Source organism: Hyaena hyaena, unplaced genomic scaffold (assembly GCF_003009895.1).
Source record: "Hyaena hyaena isolate Hyena2069 unplaced genomic scaffold, ASM300989v1 scaffold_137, whole genome shotgun sequence".
In the NCBI taxonomy this organism is placed as follows: Eukaryota; Metazoa; Chordata; class Mammalia; order Carnivora; family Hyaenidae; genus Hyaena; species Hyaena hyaena.
In genome coordinates, this window is record NW_024080769.1 from 2,289,496 (window position 1) to 2,311,437 (window position 21,942).

Sequence of the window (21,942 nt, forward strand, 5' to 3'; positions counted from 1 at the left end):
TATTAGCAATTGCAAATGGAATTTTATATATTATATATAAATTATATAATTATATATTATATATAATTCCATGAATTTAGACTGGCAGACCAGATAAACTGATTAGGATTTTTATATGTCTTCAGCCTGGAGTTTGTGAACCCCTCTCAGTAGTCTGGTAGCTTTTCCTCCATCAACCATTACCCTAGTCTTAAAGTAACCAACAAGTTTTGTGTGGTCTTGTTTGCTTAATTAAAACCCCCCAACACCACCAACAACAACTACAATTTTTTGGCTTCTGAACTTTGAAAAACACTTGGCATAGACATCTCTGATTTTAGACTTACTGGCTGCAGAGGTTAACAGGAGACTGTGAACCAGTAAGTGTAGTGGGTGGTCAAAGAGCCTTCTGGGAGATTCTAGGGTGGAGCTGGGCCAGTGCCAGACCTGGAGGCACATACATTATTGATTGAGGGGAAAGATCTTCCAGGTTTTTCCAGCAATAGCCTCTCGCCCTCTGCTCACTCAAGGAAGATTGTGTTAACCTGGAATTATGGAAGAAATTGGTGGGGTCTGACCAGGGGCAGCCCCAGCTGTTGCTGACCCTGTACTGCTATGTCCAGAGTACCTGCTTGCAGGTCAGGATACGGTTTCAGGTCCAGTTCAGGAGAAAACGTAACCCACCAGTACAACCAAAAGAAGAAGAGCTTTACCCGCAGCCAGGGTTTTCACAAGCCCCATGTTTATCCGTCCCGCCTTTTGAAAGTTGAACACCCTCTAAACCCAGCCTGTGTTGTAGCAGTGAGTTATTTTTATTTTAAATCACGTTTGGTATTCTGTACCTAGTCCCCTTTCCCTGTGATCTGCACTTGAAATGTGAACTTGGTCAGTATTTCCATTAAAAAAAAATATCAGGGCTAGTGTGTATATAATTTTTCTTAGGAATGGTCTCACAAGCACGGCCTGGCAATCCTAGAAGAAAATATACCAGTGGGCTACTAGGGTAAAGATGAAACTGGAGGTGTTTCTGCCATTATGGCTTTTCTGAACTCTCCAGTCGTGTGGTGAAATACATTCTGCAATTAGGATTTTGAATGCCTTAACCTGCCATCTTACATCAAAACATTCCCAGGGTTTCTGGTGGTAACTGACAGCTCTATACACAAAATATGTAGGAGAGGAAGCTCAGGTTTTTGGGGTGCAAAGCCCTCCCTATTTAAGTCTGTCGGCCTGCCGATTAGCGTCAAAGCACCGGCCCTGGCTCCTGGCTCTTCACATGTTAAACGGACAGAAAACAGGTTTTCGAGACAGCCAGAGCCAGAAGTCGGGCTAGCCAGTTCGCTTGCTGTTTCTGAGCCCGAGTGCCCTGCGTGTGCCACAGCCGAGGCTCCAGCCCGTCGTGCCTAAAGTCCCCGGTCTCTGTCTCGGTTCTTTCGGGGAATCTAAGCGGCGTCAAATTTGCCGTTTTATTTAGGGATCTGCCCATTGGCCTGCCAGTTAAGACGAGATAAAGGAGAGACTCTGGAAGCCGGCTCCGCGCTTTCAGCTGCTCGTTCACGGTTCACTGTAGCAGGACTTCCGAGAGCCGCCAGTGTTCCAAGAAAAGCTGCCGGGGCTGGCAGGCGCCCTTCTACCCCGGAACCTTTGGTTCCCGAGCGCGGGCCGCGCCGGCAGCGACGGGGGCCTTCCGGGGAGAGGAGTGGGTGCGCGGCGATGGCGGCGGCGCCAGCCCTGAAGCACTGGCGCACCACGCTGGAGCGGGTGGAGAAATTCGTGTCGCCGCTCTACTTCACCGACTGTAACCTCCGCGGCAGGTGGGGTTCCTCCCGCCCAGGGCGCCGGCCGGCCGCGGCCGCACGCCTCAGCCTTCCCACCGGGGCGGAGGGACAAAGTGCCCGCCGCGGACCGGACAGGGCCCGGGCAGGGCCCGGGCAGGAGGGGTCGGGAGACGCTGTGCTGTGGGGGCGGCCTTCTCGGCGGCTGGTCGAGGGAACGCGCGTTCCCCTCTGCCGACTGGCCCGCGGGCGGAAAGGGGCGGAGTCGAGCCCGCGCCCACCCGTCCCTCCGCCGCCCAGGCTCTTCGGGGACAGCTGCCCGGTGGCCGCGCTCTCCAGCTTCCAGACGCCCGAGAGGCTACCCTACCAGGAGGCGGTACAGCAGGAGTTCCGCCCCGCGCAGATCGGCGACAGCTTCGGACCCACGTGGGTAACGCCCGGGGAACAGGGCGGGGCCAGCGGGCAGCCCCCCTCCCCTGTCGCTCCCCTCCTCTAAGGGCCACACCTACGTTGCGGCTCTCGGTCCTAGACAGCCTCTTGGGGAGAAGCAGCACCCTCTGCTGGAAACAGCTCCCTGGTCCCTCAGTTTCCGTGGGAGAGTTTTCATCTTTCACCCCTCCCTCCTCCCAGTACCTAGGGGCGCCTGGGTGGCTCGGTCGATTAAGCGTCAGACTTCGGCTCAGGTCGTGATCTCACAGGTCGTGATCTCACAGGTCGTGATCTCACAGTTCGTGAGTTCGAGCCCCGCGTTGGGCTCTGTGCTGACAGCTAGCTCAGAGCCTGGAGCTTGCTTCGGATTCTGGGTCTCCTTCTCTCTCTGCCCTGATCACCTCTGTCTCTCTCCTTCCCCAAAATAAGTAAACATTTAAAAAAAAAAAAAAAAAAGGAAAGTCACTCTAGCAGGGATCACAGCCCCCTGACTTCTCTACCCTTTTCCCCCCTCACCTTGTTGCTCCTTTCTTGTGGATCAAAGCTGACTACCTTGTGACGCTGCAGATGCTTGGAGAAAGTCTCCAGTCCCTGCTGACCCTTAATCGGAGGAAGTATGGCCAAAGGACAGGGCTTCTACCCCCAGGCCCGTCTCAATGGCTGTCTTGCAGATGGTGGACCTGCTGGTTTCGGGTGGAGCTGACCATCCCGGAGGCGTGGGTGGGTCAGGAAGTTCACCTCCGTTGGGAAAGTGACGGAGAAGGCCTGGTGTGGCGAGATGGAGAACCTGTCCAGGTAGGAGCCCTGCCCTAGGGATGGGCATAGTCCCATCTCAGCCCTGGTCTGTGAAGAATCCAAAAGCTTAGTGGCTCTGCCTGCAGGGTGGTATCAGGATTTCAGGACTGGAGTACTTGCCGCTTGGGCCCCAGCGAATGTGGTCCCTCTCATATTGGAAGCTGAGTGGATGGCTTTGGGTCCTTAACATAATTAATGCTAAACCAACGGCTGCCACTGACTGGCCACCTTCCCATTCTGGGCTGAATATAGCTGCTAATCAAGTACAATAATAATAAATATGGCAGATCCATTTATTAACCCTCTACTAGGCTCCAGGTGCTGAGACTGGTGGCTTGCAGACCATAACGCCTTTTGGTTTTTCATAAACTAGTTTTTATTATATGTAGCATATACTCACGGGGTGGGGTGTGGGGGACTTTCAAACGGTTCTGGATGGTATAAAGTATAAATGCAAGTCCTCTTCCATGGAAGTGTGGGGGACTTTCAAACGGTTCTGGATGGTATAAAGCATAAATGCAAGTCCTCTTCCATGGAAGTAATGGATCTCTCCCTATCACACCATCCCCAGTTCCCCAGATATTGTCTTGTTTATGCATCCACTCATATCAGGTTTAATTTTTACAGTCCTATGTGGTGGGTCTTTATGCCCATTTACAGATAAAGAAACTGAGACATATAGAGGTCAGTTCGTTTGCTCAGCCTCTATTCCAATTATACTACCTTCCTGTCTCAGGTTAGGAATGTCGTTCCTTCTGTATGGAAAGATGGCAAACCCCTCCCTCCCTCTCCTGAGTGCCCTCCCTGGGCCAGGCCCTGTGCTGACCACGGCGGGATGGGGGGTGGGCGGTAATAGCGAGGAATGAGGCAGCCTCTGCATCTGACTTCACAGAGTTCCCCTTCAGATACTTACTCAGTGGCACAGAGGCTGCCAGAAGCCATACCCAGACATCCTGGCACTTGCCCAGGACCCTCCCCATAAGACCTGGGGCTTTTCTGCTGGTAAACAGGTGCCATTTGTGCTCACGGCCCTCCAGCTCCCCGGCTGCCGGGGGTCCCCGATTTGTCACTCCTGGCCTCGCATGGGAGAGAGGAGCCAGGGCTGGGGCCGAGACAAGAGAGGACTGGCCTCCCTCAGCTTAAACTTCACCTGAACTGTTCAAAAGCCTCACGCCCTGCCTTTCTCACTTCACTCCCCATCAGGGTTTGACCAAAGAGGGGGAGAAGACCAGCTATGTCCTGACCGACAGGCTGGAAGAAGGAGACCCCCGGAGGTGAGTGAGTCCCGGTGCTCTAGCTGACCCTGGTGTGGGTGAGGGGCACCGGTGGGTGAGGGGGAGCTGAGGTCCAGCGTTTCTCATGCCCAGAAACGCCCACTGCCAACACAGGCATCCTCAAATCTCACAGTTCGTTTATGAAGAATAGGATTTTTTCCCTGCCTAGAAAGGTAATATCTGCCTTCTTGTGGTAAATACAGAAAAGCACAGAGAAGTAAATGACTCCCATTATCCCATCACCTAGAGATGACCATTATTAACATTTCAGTGTTCACCCCAGGAACTCATTCAAGCGGAGTTCTTACTAGTTCAGGTTGTATTTCTTTGATATTTTGCATCCTGATTTTTTTCATCCCATATTATTATTTGGGCACTTTATGACACCATTAAAAACTCTAACATAATATTATTGTATTTTCTAATATTTATATTTTTTTATGTTTATTTATTTTTGAGAGACAGAAGGTGAGCGGGGGAGGGGCAGAGAAAAAGGGAGACAGAATCCCAAGCAGGCTCTAGGCTCTGAGCTGTCAACACAGAGCCTGACCCGGGGCTCTAACCCACAAACCTAGAGATCATGACCTGAGCCAAAATTGGACGCTTAAACAGACTGAGCCACCCAGGTGCCCCTATTTTTATTTATTTTGTATTTTTCATAAGTTCATTTATTTTGAGAGAGAGCATGCGCATGCACATGTGTCCGATGGGGAAGGACAGGGAGAGAGGGGGAGAGAATCCCAAGCGGGGTGCTGTCAGCGCAGAGTCGGACACGGGGCTCAAACTGACGAACTGTGAGATCATGACCTGAGCCAAAAACAAGAGTTGGACGCTTAACCGACTGAGCCACCCAGGTGCCCCTCTAATATTTACCAAGCACCGTATCTGATGCTTCCATATATAGTAGGACGGAGATAGCGAGTACTTTGGTCCTTGACAGCAAGGGGGACTCCCAGATACTTACATAATTACAAAACCAATGGCGGCCCTGAATGCAAATACCAGGAGCTCAGTATGGGAAAGTTGTCCCAGACTTAGGAGGGGGTGGTGGATTAGGGAAGGCTTCCCCCAAGGAGGTCATGTTTGCTCACTGAAGTCTAAGGAGAACCAGCAACACAGACCACTGTGCTGCTCTGAAGAACAGCTCCATCCCACGTTGGCGGCTGCCTCTTTGCTCTGAAGGATTAGACCTGGAGGATCCAAACGGTTTCAACAGGCAAAGAGGATTCTTTTTTTTTTTTTTTAATTTTTTTTTTTTTTCTAGGAGAGAGAGAGAGAGACAGTGTGAGCAGGGGAGGGTCAGAGAGAGAGGGAGACACAGACTCTGAAATAGGCTCCAGGCTCTGAGCTGGCAGTCAGCACAGAGCCCGACGTGAGGCTCGAACCCACGAACCGCGAGATCATGACCTAAGTGAAAGTCGGACGCTTAACCGACTAAGCCACCCAGGCGCCCCTCAACAGGCAAAGAGGATTCTGAGACCAAGGCAGTGTATTGTAGACAGCTGTGGCAGTGGAAATAAAAGGCTAAGCAGCAGCGTGATCCACACAGTTCCAAACTTGACTACTCATTGTCCCTGCCCAAGGCAGGGCCCTCATCAGCAGAACATGACCCTCTCACCTCAGATACTGTGCAATCTTCTGGGTGGTGGACCCCGGAGGCGAACAGGGAGAGGTCTGCTGGATGCCCCCGTGGTTCTGGTGCCCCAGGTGCCCAGGGTCTGCTAGCTCCTTGGCCTGAAGCTGCCTCTCCACATTTGTAGCCTGACCCTCTATGTGGAAGTAGCCTGCAACGGGCTCCTGGGGGCCGGGAAGGGAACCATGATCGCAGCCCCTGACCCGGAGAAGATGTTCCAGGTGAGCCGGGCTGAGCTGGCTGTGTTCTGTCGGGACGTCTACAGGCTCCTAGTGGATCTGGAGCTGCTGCTGGGCATCGCCAAGGTAATCGACACCCCTACCTCCCTCCCAGTCACTCTAGAGCCCTTCCCAGCCCCCAGGAGCAGGCTGTTTCTTGCGTCTGATAGTTGGGAGTTGGGGCATCCAGATTAGTGAGGGTGTTTCTGCCTGCTTGAGTATTGAAAGGATTTCCCCATGTAAAGGGAAGGAGGGATCAGTGCTAAGCAGGGGGAACCAGAAGGAGCAAAGGGTCAGAGGTCAGGAGGAGCTTTGCTGAGAGCCACTGAGAGGCCAGCCAGGGCCTGACTATGGGGACTCAGCCTGCTTGAGACTGGGATTAAAGGACAGCTCTGTGGCAGGGCCTTGGGGAGGACAGCCAGCGCAGCTTCCAGGCCCTGTACACAGCCAACCAGATGGTGAACATGTGTGACCCCGCCCGGCCAGACACCTTCCCAGGTGCGCAGGCCCTGGCCTCCAGGTTCTTTGGCCAACGTGGAGGAGAAAGCCAACATACCATCCATGCCGTGGGGCACTGTCACATCGATACAGGTAGGGCGGGCGCTGGCCAGGCGGAGGGAAAAGCCCTGGCTGGGCCCTGGAAGCCCTGTGTCATCCCCAGCAAGCTCTTGCCCCTCTTGGACCTCAGTTTTCCCCATTTGTAAAATGGGGTCAGAAGACTGTGCTTTGTGGCTTCATTTCTTCTTTCAACAAAATCTGATGTCCCATGTGGCCCCCTGCTAGATAATGGGAGGTAGGATTATAGAGACTGGTGACTGTAAAATCGGCAGACAGAGCTGGGGCCATAATGGAGGGAGGTCAGGAGGACTCAAGAGGGGCTTCCTGGAGGAAGTGATTTTGGAACTGAGAATGAGTAAGTTTGACAAGAGTGTCCAAGTCCTCAGAGAGGACTGATGTAGAAGTAAATAAGATGGGGGATCGAGCATAGTAGCGGGCTTCTAGGGGCATCACAAGGTCAGCTTTGAACTTGATGAGTTTGCAGCGTCTGTGAGGCTTATGGGAAAGCTACATTTTTACAAGCTCCTCAGGGTACTGATTCTGATGCAGCTAACATTTCTGAGCAAGGGCTTTCTCTGCTGTGCCAAGGTTTGTAGTGGAGTGTGGGGGTTCTGGGCTGGTAAGGATGGATCTGAGGCCCGGAGGCCAGGAGGCTGGAGGGCTTCCCATAGGACAGCCGGCCCAAGCAGGTCCGTCTCGGGGTGCTGTGCCCCTGTTCTGGGATATCCATCAATGTGTTAACACCCTGCCACCTTTTATAGGATCTTTTCAGGGGTGGGGGGTGTCTCAGCCTCAGAGCAAGGCTATTCCAGGGTGTGGGGCCTCCATTTCCCGACCTGTAAAGCTGACAGCCTCCTTTCCACATCCCCCACCACCACTTTGCAGGCTTGTTTTGAAATGAGAGCTCAGGAGGGGTGCCACAGGGCCTTGCAGGGAAAGGGGCCTCACGTGGCAGGGGGACAGGCCCCTGGAGGCGCGGGCGGGTCCTGGTGTGGTGCAGCGGGCAGGGATGAGGCTGCAGGTCTGTGAGGAGTTGGGGACCTGGCTGCCCTCCCTCCACCCCCGCCCCCTTCCCATCCAGCCTGGTTGTGGCCCTTCAAGGAGACTGTGCGAAAATGTGCCCGGAGCTGGGTGACGGCTGTGCAGCTCATGGAGCAGAACCCTGAGTTCATCTTTGCCTGCTCCCAGGTCAGAGGGACTATCATGCGGGGGCACCAGGGGCCCAGCAGGTCCAGGGGTGAGGTTCCAAGGGCTTCTGAGCAGGAGGACTCTTCCATCCCCTTCAGCTGCCCTGTGGCTCCAGACACTCAGGCCTGGGTGGGGTCCTTGTCACTTCTGACCAGCTCTGGCCCCATCTGCCCACAGGCGCAGCAGCTCGACTGGGTAAAGAGCCACTACCCTGGCCTGCACGCCCGGCTCCAGGAGTTTGCCTGCCGTGGGCAGTTTGTGCCTGTGGGGGGCACCTGGGTGGAGATGGTAAGTACCATCCGCACCCCGTCCGCCTCAGGCCACACTGTTACACTAGCCTTCCCCATGTGGCTTTGCCGGCGGGTGGCTTTCTGCATGCCCTTCATACCCCCTCTGGCAGCACTTGGTAGTCCGTGGAATCCCAAGGCCCAGGGACCCCAAGGTGGAGGAGGGTCTCAAGTACTGGGACAGGCTGTCTTCGTGACCCCGCCCTGGATACTTCCCTCCAGCAGGTAGACACTTGGGCCTGACGCGAGGAGATGGAGCCTCTGGGCACTGGCTGTAACCCCTGTGTCAGAGTCCTGGCTTCTCCTACGCGTGGGTGGGGGTGGCCCGATCTTCTGCCTCCTCCCCATCTATTTTGACACTGGCCACCTCTGTCTTCACTTGCTACCAGGATGGGAACCTTCCCAGCGGAGAGGCCATGGTGAGGCAGTTCCTCCAGGGCCAGAACTTCTTCCTGCAGGAGTTTGGGAAAATGTGCTCCGAGGTAGGCCGGGAGCTGCCGCACCTGCGGGCAGATGGGGTTGGAGCTTGACCTTGAGAGGCTGAGGCTGGAACTGTTCCGCCAAGAGCCCTGGTTGCCCAGTGCCAGAGGCCCCCTTCCCCGCAGTTCTGGCTGCCAGACACGTTTGGCTACTCGGCTCAGCTCCCCCAGATCATGCGCGGCTGTGGCATCAGGCACTTCCTGACCCAGAAACTAAGCTGGAACTTGGTGAACTCCTTCCCGGTGAGTGGACCCCACCTGGCCCATTCATCTCTCCCTCATTAAGGGGCCCTGGAGAGACCACCCACCTCCCACCCAGAGAGGCTGTGCCTCCCCAGGGTTACCCAGCAGGTAGGACAGGGCTGGAATGCCCTGACTCCGGCCGCTCTCCCATCCCTACCCGCAGCACCATACTTTCTTCTGGGAGGGGCTGGATGGCTCCCGCGTGCTGGCCCACTTCCCACCTGGCGACTCGTATGGGATGCAGGGCAGTGTGGAGGAGGTAAGGGGGCACCTAGTGGCCGAGGTGGGTGGGGGAGGCTGAGGAGGGCTGGGTGTCCTGTTCTAATCTGACCCATGTTGACTTGTCCCCACCTGACCAGGTGCTGAAGACCGTGGTCAAAAACAGGGACAAGGGGCGGACCAACCACAGTGCCTTCCTCTTCGGCTTTGGGGATGGGGGTGGCGGCCCCACCCAAACCATGGTGGACCGCTTGAAGCGGCTGCACAATACAGACGGGCTGCCCAGGTCGGACCGGGCCCTCGGGCAGCCCTGCTTTCCGCTCAAACATCGGATTCAATTCCTCCGCTGGGCCTTATCTTGCTCCAGTCCGGGACCACTGGCCCTTCCCAGAGCCCACCCTGGGGGTGGGGTGGGGAAAAAGCTAATAGTGGGAAGGGGCTTAAATCTACCAGAGAGAGGACCCTCCTGGCACATCCAGGCTTTTCGCGGACAGGGAGCTCTCTGGGGGTGGCTCCGTTCCGTTGGGGCTGGATCTCTCATCCACTCCGGCATGGAAGAAGAGTGAGCCACGTGGCAGCCCCGAGGCTGGGAGACCCAGGCTGTGGTCTTCCTCAGGGTGCAGCTGTCTTCTCCGGGGAGGCTCTTCGCAGCACTGGAGAGCGATGCAGGGCAGCTGTGCACATGGGTCGGGGAGCTCTTCCTGGAGCTACATAATGGCACCTACACCACCCATGGCCAGGTCAGGAGCTGGTCACTGAGCCCCGCAGGGGGTGTGCCCTGGGTCTGCAGAGGGTTAGAGGAGGAAGCAGGGGACAGAGCCCTGTCCAGACCTGGGGAAAGAGGTCTGTGTTCCAGGGAGGTGCAAGAGGGAGAGAAGTACCAGAGCTGAGTGGGCCGGGGGCCTGGAGAGACGGGGCTGGGTGTCCCTGAAGAGGGGCGAGTGTGGGTGAGGGGAGAGGATGAAGGCACGCGGGGCAGGTCAGCCACAAGAGCTTGATCCAGAAGGCCCCAGGGCGGGGAGCCTCAGGTTCTAGGCAGGGGAGGGCTTGGAAGGCATCCTGGGACAGAGCCCCCACAACCCTGCTCAGATCAAGAAGGGGAACCGCGAGTGTGAGCGGATCCTGCATGACGTGGAGCTGCTCAGCAGCCTGGCCGTGGCCCGCAGCGCCCAGTTCCTGTACCCGGCAGCCCAGCTGCAGGACCTCTGGAGGTCAGCGTGGCCGCCTTCCACCCCCTGCCACTAAGCTGACCTCCTCCCGGACACCCCTGTGGCCCCCCCTGCCCGGCCTTCCCCATCCCTGCCCTTGGCTCCTGCAGGCTCCTGCTCCTGAACCAGTTCCATGATGTGGTGACTGGCAGCTGCATCGAGCTGGTGGCAGAGGAAGCCATGGGCCACTATGAAGGTGAGGCTGATGACCTCCCCTCCGCTGCTATCCCCGATGCCGAGGGCGGAGCCCAGAGGAGGTTCCGAGGGATACTCAGGGGTCATCCCAGACCCACTGCCCACCCCTGACCAGCCAGTCTCTCCTCAGACATCCGTGCCCGTGGCAGCACGCTGCTCAGCACGGCAGCCGCCGCCCTGTGCGCCGGGGAGCCAGGTCCTGAGGGCCTCCTCATTGTCAACACGCTGCCTTGGAGGCGCACTGAAGTGCTGGCCCTGCCCCGGCCCGGCGGGGCGCACGGCCTAGGTATGCGCTGGGGAGAGAGACTGCCGCTGCAGCACGAGGGGCCGAGGCCCGACTCAGAGGTGGGGACGCTGCCCGGGGGTGGCTGCCCTGGGGTGCCCCAGGCTGGAGACCAGCAGTAGAAGTGTCGGGCCCCCCGCTTCCCTGAGCAAGGCTCCTGGAAAGGCAGGGAGGCTGCCCTGACACCTAGGCCTCACCCCCAGCCCTGGTGACAGTGCCCAGCATGGGCTATGCTCCTGCTCCTGCCCCCACCTCACTGCAGCCCCCACTGCCCCAGCAGCCCGTGTGTGTGGTGCAAGAGGTGAGTGTGGGCTGGGCCTCCTGGGCCGTCCCTAATATGGGGATGCTGAGCTCCCTGGCCTGGAGCAAGTGGTGAGGTGGGCCAGGCTGGGGGTGCTGTTGGTTGTGGGAAGCCCCTGCAGACTCAGCCTCAAGGACCCTTCCCACCAAGACCGACGGCTCTGTGACTCTGGACAATGGCATCATCCGTGTGAGGCTAGATCCAACTGGCTGCCTGACGTCCCTGGTGCTGGTGGCCTCCGGCAGGTGCCCACTCCTCATTGCCCTCTTCCAGTGCCTTACAAGTGGATCCCAGACCGCGTGCCCTCTGTCCCCTGGCCCCACCCAGCCCCACCCACGGCAGCCCCTCAGTAGGCCTGGACTGGAAGCTACACGTGAAGCAGGGAGGCTGGGCTAGGAATCCCCTTGTCCTTTGGGCCTACTCTCCCCGGCCCCACCCCACCTTAAGCAGCTGGAGAGATCAAGGTCATAAAGTCCTAAAGCACATATCCCTGTGTCCTTCTAGGGAAGCCATTGCTGAGGGCACCGTGGGGAATCAGTTTGTGCTGTTTGATGATGTCCCCCTGTACTGGGACGCCTGGGACGTCATGGACTACCATTTGGAGACACGGTACGGCATGGGCAGGCCCGGGGATGCGGCGCCCCCTCCATCAGCCCCCGCCCCCCCACCCCCACCCCCACCCTCCGGGCTCAGCTCTGCCACTGCGTCCCACAGGAAGCCAGTGCTGGGCCAGGCAGGGACCCTGGCGGTGGGCACCGAGGGCGGCATGCGGGGCAGTGCCTGGTTCCTGCTGCAGATCAGCCCCAACAGTCGGCTCAGCCAGGAAGTCGTGCTGGACGTTGGCTGCCCCTATGTCCGCTTCCACACTGAGGTAGCAGAGGCCAGCGTGGTGGGCGTCCCCCCGGGGGGTGGCTGGTGAGGGGGCAGCCTCCCAGGCCTGCGTGCGTCTGGCCTCCCACCCCAGGTGCACTGGCACGAGGCCCACAAGTTCCTGAAGGTGGAGTTCCCCGCCCGGGTGCGGAGCCCCCAGGCCACCTATGAGGTCCAGTTCGGGCATCTGCAGCGGCCCACCCACCACAACACCTCCTGGGACTGGGCTCGATTTGAGGTCTGACATGGGGTGGGGCGCGGGTCTGGATAGTGCCTGGCTGGGGAGACACTGGTTGTGTGGTGTGGGGTCAGGAGGAGGGTGGTGATCAAGACTTGCTGGCTCCTACCCTGTGCTGGGCGTTGTGCTAAATGCTTTGTTTAGTTTGACACTCACGCGCGATTGGTGGGGAAATTCTATTAAGCCTATTTCACAGATGAGGGACTGAGTCCGGGACAGGCTGGGTGGTGCGCCCAGGGTCTCCTGAGGTGAGAGCTGGAATTCAGCCCCGTGGCCCCAGGGCGGCCCTCACGGCAGTGACAGGAGCTCTGTCGTGCAGGTGTGGGCCCACCGCTGGGTGGATCTGTCGGAGCACGGCTTCGGGTTGGCTCTGCTCAACGACTGCAAGTATGGCGCGTCAGTCCGGGGCAGCGTCCTCAGCCTCTCGCTGTGAGTGGGGTGCCGCCGGGGCGGGGGTGGGGGGAGGCGTGGGCGCTCTCCGGCCCGGCCCACACCCAACCTTCCCACCCCAGCCTGCGGGCACCCAAGGCCCCCGACGCCACCGCTGACATGGGACGCCACGAGTTCACCTACGCGCTGATGCCGCACAAGGGTGAGGGCTGCGGCCGGGACGCCTCTAAGCCGGTTTCCGGAAGCGGCCGGTGAGGAAAAGGCCAGCACGCCCACGCCCGTACCCCCGTTTCCAGGCTCCTTCCAGGACGCTGGCATTATCCGTGCTGCCTACAGCCTCAACTTCCCCCTGTTGGCGCTGCCTGCCCCGGGCCCGGCGCCCGCTGCCACCTGGAGCGCCTTCTCAGTGTCCTCGCCCGCGGTCGTGCTGGAGACCGTCAAACAGGCAAGGGGCCGGGTGGCGCCGGGGGCGGGGTCCCCGGCTGGGTCCACCCTCGGCCCCGCCTACCGCCCGCCTCCCCCCCCCCCCCCCCCCCCCCCCCCGCAGGCAGAGACCAGCCCCCAGGGCCGCACGCTGGTCCTCCGGCTGTATGAGGCCCACGGCAGCCACGTTGACTGCTGGCTGCACACATCGCTGCCGGTTCAGGAGGCCGTCCTGTGAGTCGGGGCGTGGGGTGGCGGTGGGGGGTGGGAGTCCTGCCCTCGCGGGGACCTCGTGACTCCTCCTGTTCTCCAGCTGCGACCTCCTGGAGCGGCGCGACCCTGCTGGCCACCTGCCCTTTCAGGACGACCGCCTGAAGCTCACCTTTTCTCCTTTCCAAGTGCAGTCCCTGTTGCTGGTGCTGCAACCCCCGGCAAACTGAGCCTCTGAGGGTGGGGTTTTGTTTCTGTAAGGCTTGGGGGGGGGGGCTCACTTCCGCCTCCCTAGCCTGAAGCCAGGCTCAGTCTCCTCTTCAACAATAAACCTTGACTCAGGAATCCTGCTAGTGGACTGCTCACTCCCCGCAGGGCCTATCCCCAGACTTCGACGGGAGAAGGTCTTTCCCCCAGGCATCCGGGTGCAAGGGCAAGATCTAAGCTTATCTGTCTATGCAGAGTCTGGGTGGCAGCCTCCCCGCCACCCCCCCCCCCAAGAGATTTCGGATATAAGTGACCACAGTGATTAGAAGTTCCTCCCCTGGGGAGGAAGCCAGGAGGAGGGCTGCTGACTAGCCCCCCACTAGGAGAGGAGCACTAACCAGTCGCAGTGCTGGGAGTTCTGGACCCGAGGGGCTGCTGGGGGCCGGGATCTCTGCACCACCTCTGAGAGGCTGTACCTGCAGAGGCACACTGTTCCCGGAGGGCCAGGGCCCTGAGGACTGGGATGGGGCTCAGTCTGCCTTGCCCCAGTGGCTCTCCTCTGTTTTCAGGGTCAGGCAGCGGGTCCTCCCAACTTGGCCTTCCCACACCTTCTGCAGCCAGCCCAAGAAGTGCCAAGAAGTTCAAGTTTATTAGTTTATAAAAAATTACAGTATTTCTCTCATGGGCTTAAAAAATGGGGAAGGTGGGGAACACAAATTCATAGCTGTGCAGGGAACGGCCTCAGGCCCGGGGCATCCAGGTGCCCTCAGCTCCAGCCTGCTGCCTGCAAGCTGCCCAGGGCCCTTGCTCCAGTGCAAGGCAGAGGGAAGGGGTGGGTGCGAGCAAGGAGACCCTCCTGCTAAGAGGCTCAGGTCCCTCCATTCTCTGAGGATGGGGTGTCAGCCTTGATCTTTCGGGGTCTGCGGTGGCCTGGGAGGAGGACAAATGAGATGGCAGCTCAGACGGCCGGCTGAGGCCCCCGACCACCAGCCCCCTGCAGAGGCCATTTGGTGGTGCCCCTCCTCTCCCCAGGACGATGCTGAGGAAGGCCTGTTGCCCACCTGAGGTTGTCGGTCGCCCCCTCCTTTTTCCTTTCTTAGGGACTAGAGGGACTTCTGGGTCCTGCGGGAGGCTGGTCCCCTCGGGCTGCTGGGCTGTAGTTTGCTCAGGAAGGCCTCTCTGTGCCCCACGTGTTCTGGAAGGGGCAGTGCTTGGAAGGAGAGGGTCCTGAGGGGATACAGGTCCTCAAGGAGCTCAGTGAGCAGTTCAGAGGTTGGTTCGGACCCACCACTGCCCCCCATTGTCAAGGGAGGGCACCGGGGAGGTGTGGCCATGGCAGAGGGAGAGCCATACCTCCAATCTGTCCTCAGGATCCTGCTGTGCTCTTTTGGATTTCCTCTTGCGGGACTTGCCCCCTGCAGGACATTGACACTGGGCTTGGAGGGGGCTGTGGCCTCAGCCCCCTTTCTGCAGACTCTCCCCCTCTGGGGTGACCCCCAGGGGTGGAGTGGGGACTGGGATGGGGAAGGGTGAGGTAGTTCCTGCAGGCATCTAGTTCTTTGTGCTGTCCTAGTTTGTCACATTAGGAGTAGCCTACCTTTGGGTGCCAGGGGTCCAGGATCCCCCTGAAATGGAATGAGGGGAATTCAGGGATCAGCCTGGTTGGGGCAGAGGTAGCTCCTCTTGGAGAGCCAGAGCTCATACCATCCTTCCAGATCGGTGGGGCTTTTCAACCAGAAGCCTCTCTGACCACCCCGCCTTCCCCAGGTGAGAGCGTCATCAACAAGGCCACCCTGCCTTGGGCTGCTCTGCTAGCTGGGACCCTGGGACTGAGGGAGGGAGGGGCACAGCACAGGGAAGACATAGACCATCAGGCACAGTGTGACCCTTGGGGGCCTTGACAGGCCCTGGGCATCTCCACTTCAGAGCCCCCAGCTCCTGCCCCACTGTGACCCCAGATCACAGCTAGTGCCCCACTAGCTTCCTCGGGACTTGCATTTAACTGTGTGAGTTCGGGGCCCAAACCTGGAACCAGATGGTGCGGCCACGCCGGTCCTGCAGGGAGCTCATGCCAGGCATGCCATAGCACTGTAGCCACGCCCGGAAGGCAGCAAAGTCCTCCTCCCCGCTCTCCGGCCCGTAACCTTTGCCCCCTGTGGGACAGAGGAACCGGGCAGAAGTCAGAGGGCTGACTCAGGCTGAGAGGAGGGGAGCCTGGTCAACCTGGCTCAGACCTCGGCTATATAGCGACGAGGGGCTGAGTCAGAGGGCCAAGGCTCTCCTTCCTCCAGCTGTGCATGCCCTCAGGCTGGTGTGTTCCCCACTCTGGGCTAATGCTTTCCCAACCTGGAGAGGGGTTAGTAATCCTGGTCCCGCCTGCCTCGTGGGCACCTGAGAGGACATAGATACCTAACAAGTGAGGAGGCGGAGTCCATTTAGTAACAACTAGATCTACGACAGGACATCCCTGTCCCAGGGGGGGCAGGAATTGCCCTGGGGTTACACCACATGCTGCCGCAGAGGTAGTCAGCCGGCTTTGCCCTCCAGGCCTCACCCAGCTGGACCACTTCCTTGGGCACCGAGTGACACAGTTCTAGCAGGTCTGGGTTCTGCAGCTTTGCCTTGATCTTCTGGCTCAGGGTCAGCTCCGGGCTCTGGAGAAGGGGCAGGGGCAGGACCTGGCTGTCAGCCAGACACATGACCACTGAGAAGGCAGCTGAATCTCTGGGAGCAGAGCCCCAGAGCTTGGCAGGACTCAGAGATCATTCATCAGCAGCCCCCTCCCACCCCCCATCCCCCACACTGCAGGGAAAGGGAACCGACCCAAGGCCAAGAAAGGAAGTGCTTGAGCTAAGCTGGAGACACCTGGCCCCGCCCACACAGTTAGGGTAAGGTAGGTACCAGGGCATCCCTTCCTGCATCCTCACCGGCCTTCGCTGCTGCAGTGCCTCCAGAACCTTGCGGGCTTTCTCGAAGGGGGGGATCCTCAATCTGCAGTGGGGTGGAGGGAGGCTAAGCAGTGGGGGATGTGGGCGCACCCAGCCCTCCCTAGTCCTTGTGGCCTGCCTGCTGACCGGTACAGGATCTCTGCCCGAAGATAGTTGCCAATGCCGTTGAAGAACCTCTGGTCCAAGAGGGCCTCACAGATGGGCTTGTCAAAGACCTTGTCCGCTAGGTTTCGTAATACGTTCTCCCTGGAGGAACACAGCTGGGCCCATGAGACCCATTCTATACCCCCATCCCTAATGCCTTGCCACAGGAGTGTCTGTTCCTGGGTGCAAGGGGAAGGAACGCGGGAGTCCCAATTCCCCTTTCCCGGCCTCAGTGCTATTTTGGCAGCAGGAACCTCCGTTTTCCTATATGTTAAATGGGAACATCAAGGGGCGCCTGGGTGGCTTAGTGGGTTAAGCGTCCAACTTTGGCTCAGGTCATGATCTCACGGTGCGTGAGTTTGAGCCCCGCATCAGGCTCTGTGCTGACAGCTCAGAGCCTGGAGCCGGTTTTGGATTCTGTGTCTCCTTCTCTCTCTGACCCTCCCCTGCTCACGCTGTCTCTCTCAGAAATAAAAACATTTAAAAAAATTTAAATGGGAACATCAATATAAGGCTGTAATTCACTATGAAAGGTGAAAAGTACCAATCAAAAGCAATGTGTTCAAGGACACACACGTGAGCCTGTATATGTTGTGCATATATCACCAAAGTCCTCAGATTCAAGACTTTGCCTGCAGTCTGAAACTCCCTGTCTAGAGCTTGTGATTGGTTAGCTATGAGGACTTGACATTGGTGGAGTCAGCTGTTCTCAAGACCCTGAAGATCTCCAAGGAAGCTGGTGCTGGTTCTGTGTAGCAGGTATGTGGTGGCAGGTCCTGGCCAGTGAGTGTCCCAGCAGCCCCCACCCCACCTCCAGGTGCAGCTCAGGGCCCTCGGGCATTCTGTGCAAGGGGTGGCTGGGCCCTGTGGGGGGAGGATGACAGTAGGTCGGGTCAAGTGTCACCTCGTGAGGTACAAATTATCAGCCCATTTTACAGAGGAGAACCCTGAGGATCAGAGGAGGCCGCACCCAGCTAGGACTGGCAGAAATGTCGGCTGGCCTGGTCGCAAGATCTGTTCCCCACCTGCAAGTGCTGGGCACTGTGGAGCTCAGGCTGGGGAACGCATCTTGTTTCTTTGTGGGAAAAGACCATGGCAAGACTGACTCAGTAATGGGCGTGAGGAGCATATGAAGTGGGGGCCAGAAGACAGAGTATGGGGTAAAGGGAAGAGGGGACAGTCGCCTAGGTGGTCAGATCACTGAGAGGCGTAGGTCCCCCATAGCCTCCCCCGCCATAAGACCAAGTAAACTGCGATGCTCCACGGGTGATGGGAACTTCAGAGCCAGCTGGCAGAGTTAGCATGGGGCACGACTTCCCAGGCAAGGTAAGCTGGGAAGAATCCGGCATGGTGACAGCCCCGCCCCCGGGGAGCACTGGGGGCCATGCCTGAGAAGGCCAGGAGTCGAGTGGCTTCTGTGGTGGTAGAGACGCCCTGACCCACGCTCTCGGGCAACCAAGTCTAAGGACCAACAGAAAGCATGCCGTCCCCAGGGAAGGGAGGAGTTGCCAGGTCTACTGTGGGCCTTCACGTCTGTGGTTCTTGTCTGTTACACTGCTCTTCCCCTACAGCTTTGCAGGCCTGGAGCCTTGTCATCAGGCAGGCCTCAGCTCCAATGTCACCGACAGTGGCCTTTCCTAATCCCCCCAGTGCGCCCCCAGCCTAGAGTCATTCTCTACCTCTTGGATCTTCCTTCAGGCCTGTATCTACTGGAATTCATCTGCTTGGTTTCCTTGTCCCCCTTCCCCATCTGAACTTCAGCTCTGTGGGAGCAGGGGCCGTGGCTGTCCTGATCACTGCTGTACCCCAACACGTAGAGGAGGGCTTGGCACGAAATAGGAACCCGTACACGGTTCACCTTTAGAGGAAGGGAAGTGGCTGACGCTGTGCCATCCTGTGTGACACGCATTATGTCCCAGCTGTTACCCCTCGCACAGAGGACACCGTGGGGCTGTCACAGACCAGTGGGCAGGCAGAATATGGGAGACCACAAACCTGATTCAGAGACCATGTCATCAGGCAAGCAGTCCCCTGCCCACCCCCTTGAAGCCGTTCCTTCTTGGCCTCCCATCTTACCAGGTGGTTAAAGCCCCTTCACCTTTCTTCTCAAACCTCCCGAGTGCAGCAAGGAGATGCTGATCCCCAGCTCTGACTCAAACTGGCCACATGTCCTCAGGGCACACCTACCCTTCCTTTTGCCCACCCCCACGTCAGTTTTGGGGTTCCACATCCATTCGCTCAGGGAGCTGTCCCCAGGAAGGGACACTGTCTTGGTCCACACATGAAGGGACTGAGGGCCAGAGGGGGCTAGACTCACTGCGCATCGGCCAGTGAGGCGCTAACAGAGCCAGGCCGGAGCCCGAGCCGGTTCACCCCACCTGGTGCTGGGCCTACCTGAACTGCTCATACTCCAGCAAGACACAAGGCCCGCGGCCCGGCTGCCACTCGCCCCCAAGGTCCCAGTGGCCGAAGCGGCGGATGTCCACGAAGCAAAGCGCGAGTCGGGGGCCGGGCGGGGCCGTGTAAAAGCGCAGGTGGGCGTGGGCTGGCAGCGCCTCGCTGGGTGCCAGCTGGAAGGAGCCGGACATACCAAATCGGAAGACCAGGGCCAGTGGCTCCCGCGGCGGCTGGGCCCCAGGCATGGGGCTCAGGGTCAGGCGCAGCTCCTTGCCGCGGGCCAAGGATGAGATACAGTAGGCACTGCTCTCAAAGGGCACCTCAGGGTTGCGGCTGACGGGGGACTTCTCCACACACCCGCCAAACACCAACCCCCTGCATGCCTCATTCACAAAGCGGCTGGCCAGGTGCAGCTCAGGGCCCTCGGGCATTCTGTGCAAGGGGTGGCTGGGCCCTGTGGGGGGAGGATGACAGTAGGTCGGGTCAAGTGTCACCTCGTGAGGTACAAATTATCAGCCCATTTTACAGAGGAGAACCCTGAGGATCAGAGGGGGCCGCACCCAGCTAGGACTGGCAGAAATGTCAGCTGGCCTGGTCGCAAGATCTGTTCCCCACCTGCAAGTGCTGGGCACTGTGGAGCTCAGGCTGGGGAAGCAGGACTCTGCCTCACTTAACACTTTCTATGGGCTCTCATGGGCTGCCATGCTTTTAAAATAAAGTCCTGGGGCGCCTGGGTGGCTCAGTTGGTTAAGCGTCCGACTTTGGCTCAGGTCATGATCTCACGGTTCTTGGGTTCGAGCCCCTCGTCGGGTTCTGTGCTGACAGCTCAGAGCCTGGAGCCTGCTTCGGATTCTGTGTCTCCCTCTCTCTGCCCCTCCTCCACTCATGCTCTGTTTCTGTCTCAATAATAAATAAACAAAAAATTTAGGAAAAAAAAAAAAAAAAAGAATAAAGTCCAGATCCTTCCTGGGCCCATCCGATCATCTCATTTCCTCCCAGACTGCCCCTCACTGCTTGTTCCAAGCACATGGTCTTCCCATCCCCATGTCTTTGCCTCTGCTGTCCCTTCTGTCTGGGATACTTGAGAGAAGAGTTTTCTTTTCTTCTTGGCACTCCCAGAATCTGAAGTTATCTGTCTCTACCTCCACCCCCACCCAGAGTGCAAGCTCAATTGGCTCATGACTCCATTTCTTAGGAGCTGGCCTGCATCTGGTCCACAACTACTGAGGGAGTGAACCTGACCCCTCCTGGGAAATCAGGGATCGGAGACTCAGCTGGCAGCGCTTGGCCAGCCTGCCACCACCTACTGGTCAGGACCAGAGTGAGGACAAGGGGGAGGGAAGGCAGGAGTCTCCAGGCACATCTGCACTGGAGCCAGGTCCCCACAACTCAGAGGGAGGACAGGGGTGACAGGAAGGGCTCCCGAGCTCCAGGCCATGGTCCAGGAGGGTCACAGGAAAACGCCCAGGTCAGCTCCCCGGGCGGAGGGGCACAAACTCCACTAGTTCACCCTCGCCCCCTCCCGCCTGGCCGAGGGAGGGGAGTTTGCAACTCTCCATTTCCTGGACTTGCCGAGCTCAAGTGAAGTTGCGTATGGGACAGACGGGGGCATTTAGCGAGGGCAGACTCCCTTACCCGTGTCCTCCTCCTCAGCGCCGTCCGGGACCTGGCACCCGAAAGTTTCATTTTTGGGAAAAGGTGAACTTCCAGATTCCTAATTTGCGGGGGCCGGAGCGGGATCCCCCCCGTCCCCCCGCAGTGCTCGCCTCCCCTTCACTCTCCTCCTCGCTGCCCGGCTTCCGCTAACCTCAGGTTTCTTCCTCCCAAGGACCCCCAATCTCATCCCCTCCTCAGCTCTGCTGTTCCCCAAGCCCCTGGATACCTGCGCCCCGCGCCACTTCCGCCAGCCTGCAGCCATTGAGGGGTTAACGCGGGGGGCCGGGCCGCGCCTAAGAGCACGCTGGGAGCCGAGGTCCCCGCTCCCGCGCCTGCTGGGAAGTGTAGTTTCTCGGGTGGGTGGCAGAGGCTGGGCGGGGTGGGCTGGGGGCTCCGGTGCGGGAAAGGTTTGGGGGCAGTCACCTGGCTGGGAGGTGGCTGAGGAACCTGGCTTCCCGCTGCCCGGCGCCGGCGGGATCAGGGTCGGTCTGACGTCCCGGGTTGCAGCTGTCTCCGCAGCTGGCGGGCGGGGGGTAGGAAGTCACCCGGCTAGTCCTGGACGGGGTCGCACTCACAGCAGGAAACAGCAGCAAAGGCCCAGGCGCCTGCAGCTGTGCTCTGGGTGCGCCCAGGTGCGTGATAAACTAAGACCCTGGGGACCCGGTAGTGGCCCCTAAATGTCAACACACAGACAGAACACATAAACAGAAACATCACCACCACCTGCCCGGTGGCAAGTGCAGCCGAGCAACAAAAGGCGGGCAGAGAAGCAGAACCCACTTCAGATGGTTCCTTGGGGGAGGGTCTCTTTGAGGTGACACTTAGGTAGAGTCCTCAGGAGATGGGGGTGGGGGAGGGGGCCAAGAAGACTATAGACCAGATGGAAGGAAAGAGGAAAGGCCAGGGCAAAGGTCTGCAGGGAGAAAAAGCATTGGCCCATTGAAAGAAGGCTTGTGTGGCTGGAGTGGGGCTGGGGGGAGGGCTGGCAGGTGAGGACAGACACACAAACAAGTTCAGGTCAGGTCTGGTCTCAAGAGATCTCTGGAAGGAGCCTGCATTCCATCTTAAGTGGAGCAGGCACAGGCGATGGGCCCATACCCCTGATTTGCCCCTTCATATTACTTCTGCTTCCTCCTCCTACAGCCATTCATTTATTTTGGTGGAAGTATTTTGAAGTAAACTTCAAAATATGACATTTCATCCCTAATACCTAAACATGCATCTCTAAAAAGCAATATCCTACAAAGCCACACTACATTTATTATGCCTAATAAAATTAATACCATCTAATAACAAGCCCATGTTCAAATTTCCCTAATTGTCCCCCAAATGTCTTTCATAGCTGGTTTGTTCAAAGCAGAGTTGAATCAAGGATTATATGACTCTTTAATCATG

General features: G+C 58.4%; 2 protein-coding genes across 6 annotated transcripts; one reads left to right on the top strand and one right to left on the bottom strand.

Moving 5' to 3' along the window:
- Window positions 1-1,652: 1,652 nt before the first annotated feature.
- MAN2C1 (mannosidase alpha class 2C member 1) lies at window positions 1,653-13,540 on the top strand. 4 transcript variants are annotated; one of them, XM_039238202.1, is made up of 26 exons: window positions 1,655-1,793; window positions 2,055-2,180; window positions 2,855-2,978; window positions 4,182-4,252; window positions 6,013-6,190; window positions 6,505-6,694; window positions 7,743-7,849; window positions 8,027-8,137; window positions 8,526-8,618; window positions 8,742-8,858; window positions 9,022-9,117; window positions 9,218-9,363; window positions 9,694-9,817; window positions 10,167-10,288; window positions 10,396-10,481; window positions 10,611-10,766; window positions 10,954-11,064; window positions 11,177-11,309; window positions 11,569-11,673; window positions 11,779-11,935; window positions 12,029-12,172; window positions 12,492-12,601; window positions 12,685-12,764; window positions 12,859-13,007; window positions 13,110-13,219; window positions 13,299-13,540. In XM_039238202.1, the coding sequence occupies exons 1-26, from the start codon at window positions 1,693-1,695 to the stop codon at window positions 13,423-13,425; spliced, it is 3,174 nt and encodes a 1,057-aa protein (XP_039094133.1). In that variant the 5' UTR covers window positions 1,655-1,692; the 3' UTR covers window positions 13,426-13,540. The 4 variants fall into 4 exon arrangements, with proteins under 4 accessions (XP_039094131.1, XP_039094132.1, XP_039094133.1 ...); XM_039238199.1 differs by having other exon boundaries at window positions 10,967-11,064; window positions 11,215-11,309; XM_039238200.1 differs by lacking the exons at window positions 12,685-12,764; window positions 12,859-13,007; window positions 13,110-13,219; window positions 13,299-13,540 and adding an exon at window positions 12,357-12,420 and having other exon boundaries at window positions 1,653-1,793; window positions 10,967-11,064; window positions 11,215-11,309; window positions 12,492-12,578.
- A 433-nt stretch (window positions 13,541-13,973) lies between these two features.
- On the bottom strand, window positions 13,974-19,551 carry NEIL1 (nei like DNA glycosylase 1). Of its 2 annotated transcripts, none has more exons than XM_039238183.1 (9): window positions 18,174-18,878; window positions 16,477-16,596; window positions 16,330-16,393; window positions 15,957-16,056; window positions 15,428-15,555; window positions 15,000-15,027; window positions 14,756-14,817; window positions 14,464-14,629; window positions 13,974-14,332 (listed from the first exon to the last, which is right to left on the bottom strand). In XM_039238183.1, the coding sequence occupies exons 1-9, from the start codon at window positions 18,401-18,403 to the stop codon at window positions 14,271-14,273; spliced, it is 960 nt and encodes a 319-aa protein (XP_039094114.1). In that variant the 5' UTR covers window positions 18,404-18,878; the 3' UTR covers window positions 13,974-14,270. The 2 variants fall into 2 exon arrangements, with proteins under 2 accessions (XP_039094114.1, XP_039094113.1); XM_039238182.1 differs by lacking the exon at window positions 18,174-18,878 and adding an exon at window positions 18,889-19,551 and having other exon boundaries at window positions 13,975-14,332.
- Between the last annotated feature and the right edge of the window lie 2,391 nt (window positions 19,552-21,942).

What these genes read in the sequence shown, in the direction of transcription:
- MAN2C1 (XM_039238202.1), top strand. Translation starts at nt 1,693, where the DNA reads ATGGCGGCGGCGCCAGCCCTGAAGCACTGGCGCACCACGCTGGAGCGG. An exon ending in AGCCATGGGCCACTATGAAG is followed by an intron (nt 10,482 to 10,610) that starts GTGAGGCTGATG and finishes GTCTCTCCTCAG; the next exon opens with ACATCCGTGCCCGTGGCAGC. An exon ending in CCGGTTCAGGAGGCCGTCCT is followed by an intron (nt 13,220 to 13,298) that starts GTGAGTCGGGGC and finishes CCTGTTCTCCAG; the next exon opens with CTGCGACCTCCTGGAGCGGC.
- NEIL1 (XM_039238182.1), bottom strand. Translation starts at nt 19,322, where the DNA reads ATGCCCGAGGGCCCTGAGCTGCACCTGGCCAGCCGCTTTGTGAATGAG. An exon ending in CTGGAGTATGAGCAGTTCAG is followed by an intron (nt 16,597 to 18,888) that starts GTAGGCCCAGCA and finishes GTGTTCCTCCAG; the next exon opens with GGAGAACGTATTACGAAACC. An exon ending in CAAGGAAGTGGTCCAGCTGG is followed by an intron (nt 15,556 to 15,956) that starts GTGAGGCCTGGA and finishes TCTGTCCCACAG; the next exon opens with GGGGCAAAGGTTACGGGCCG.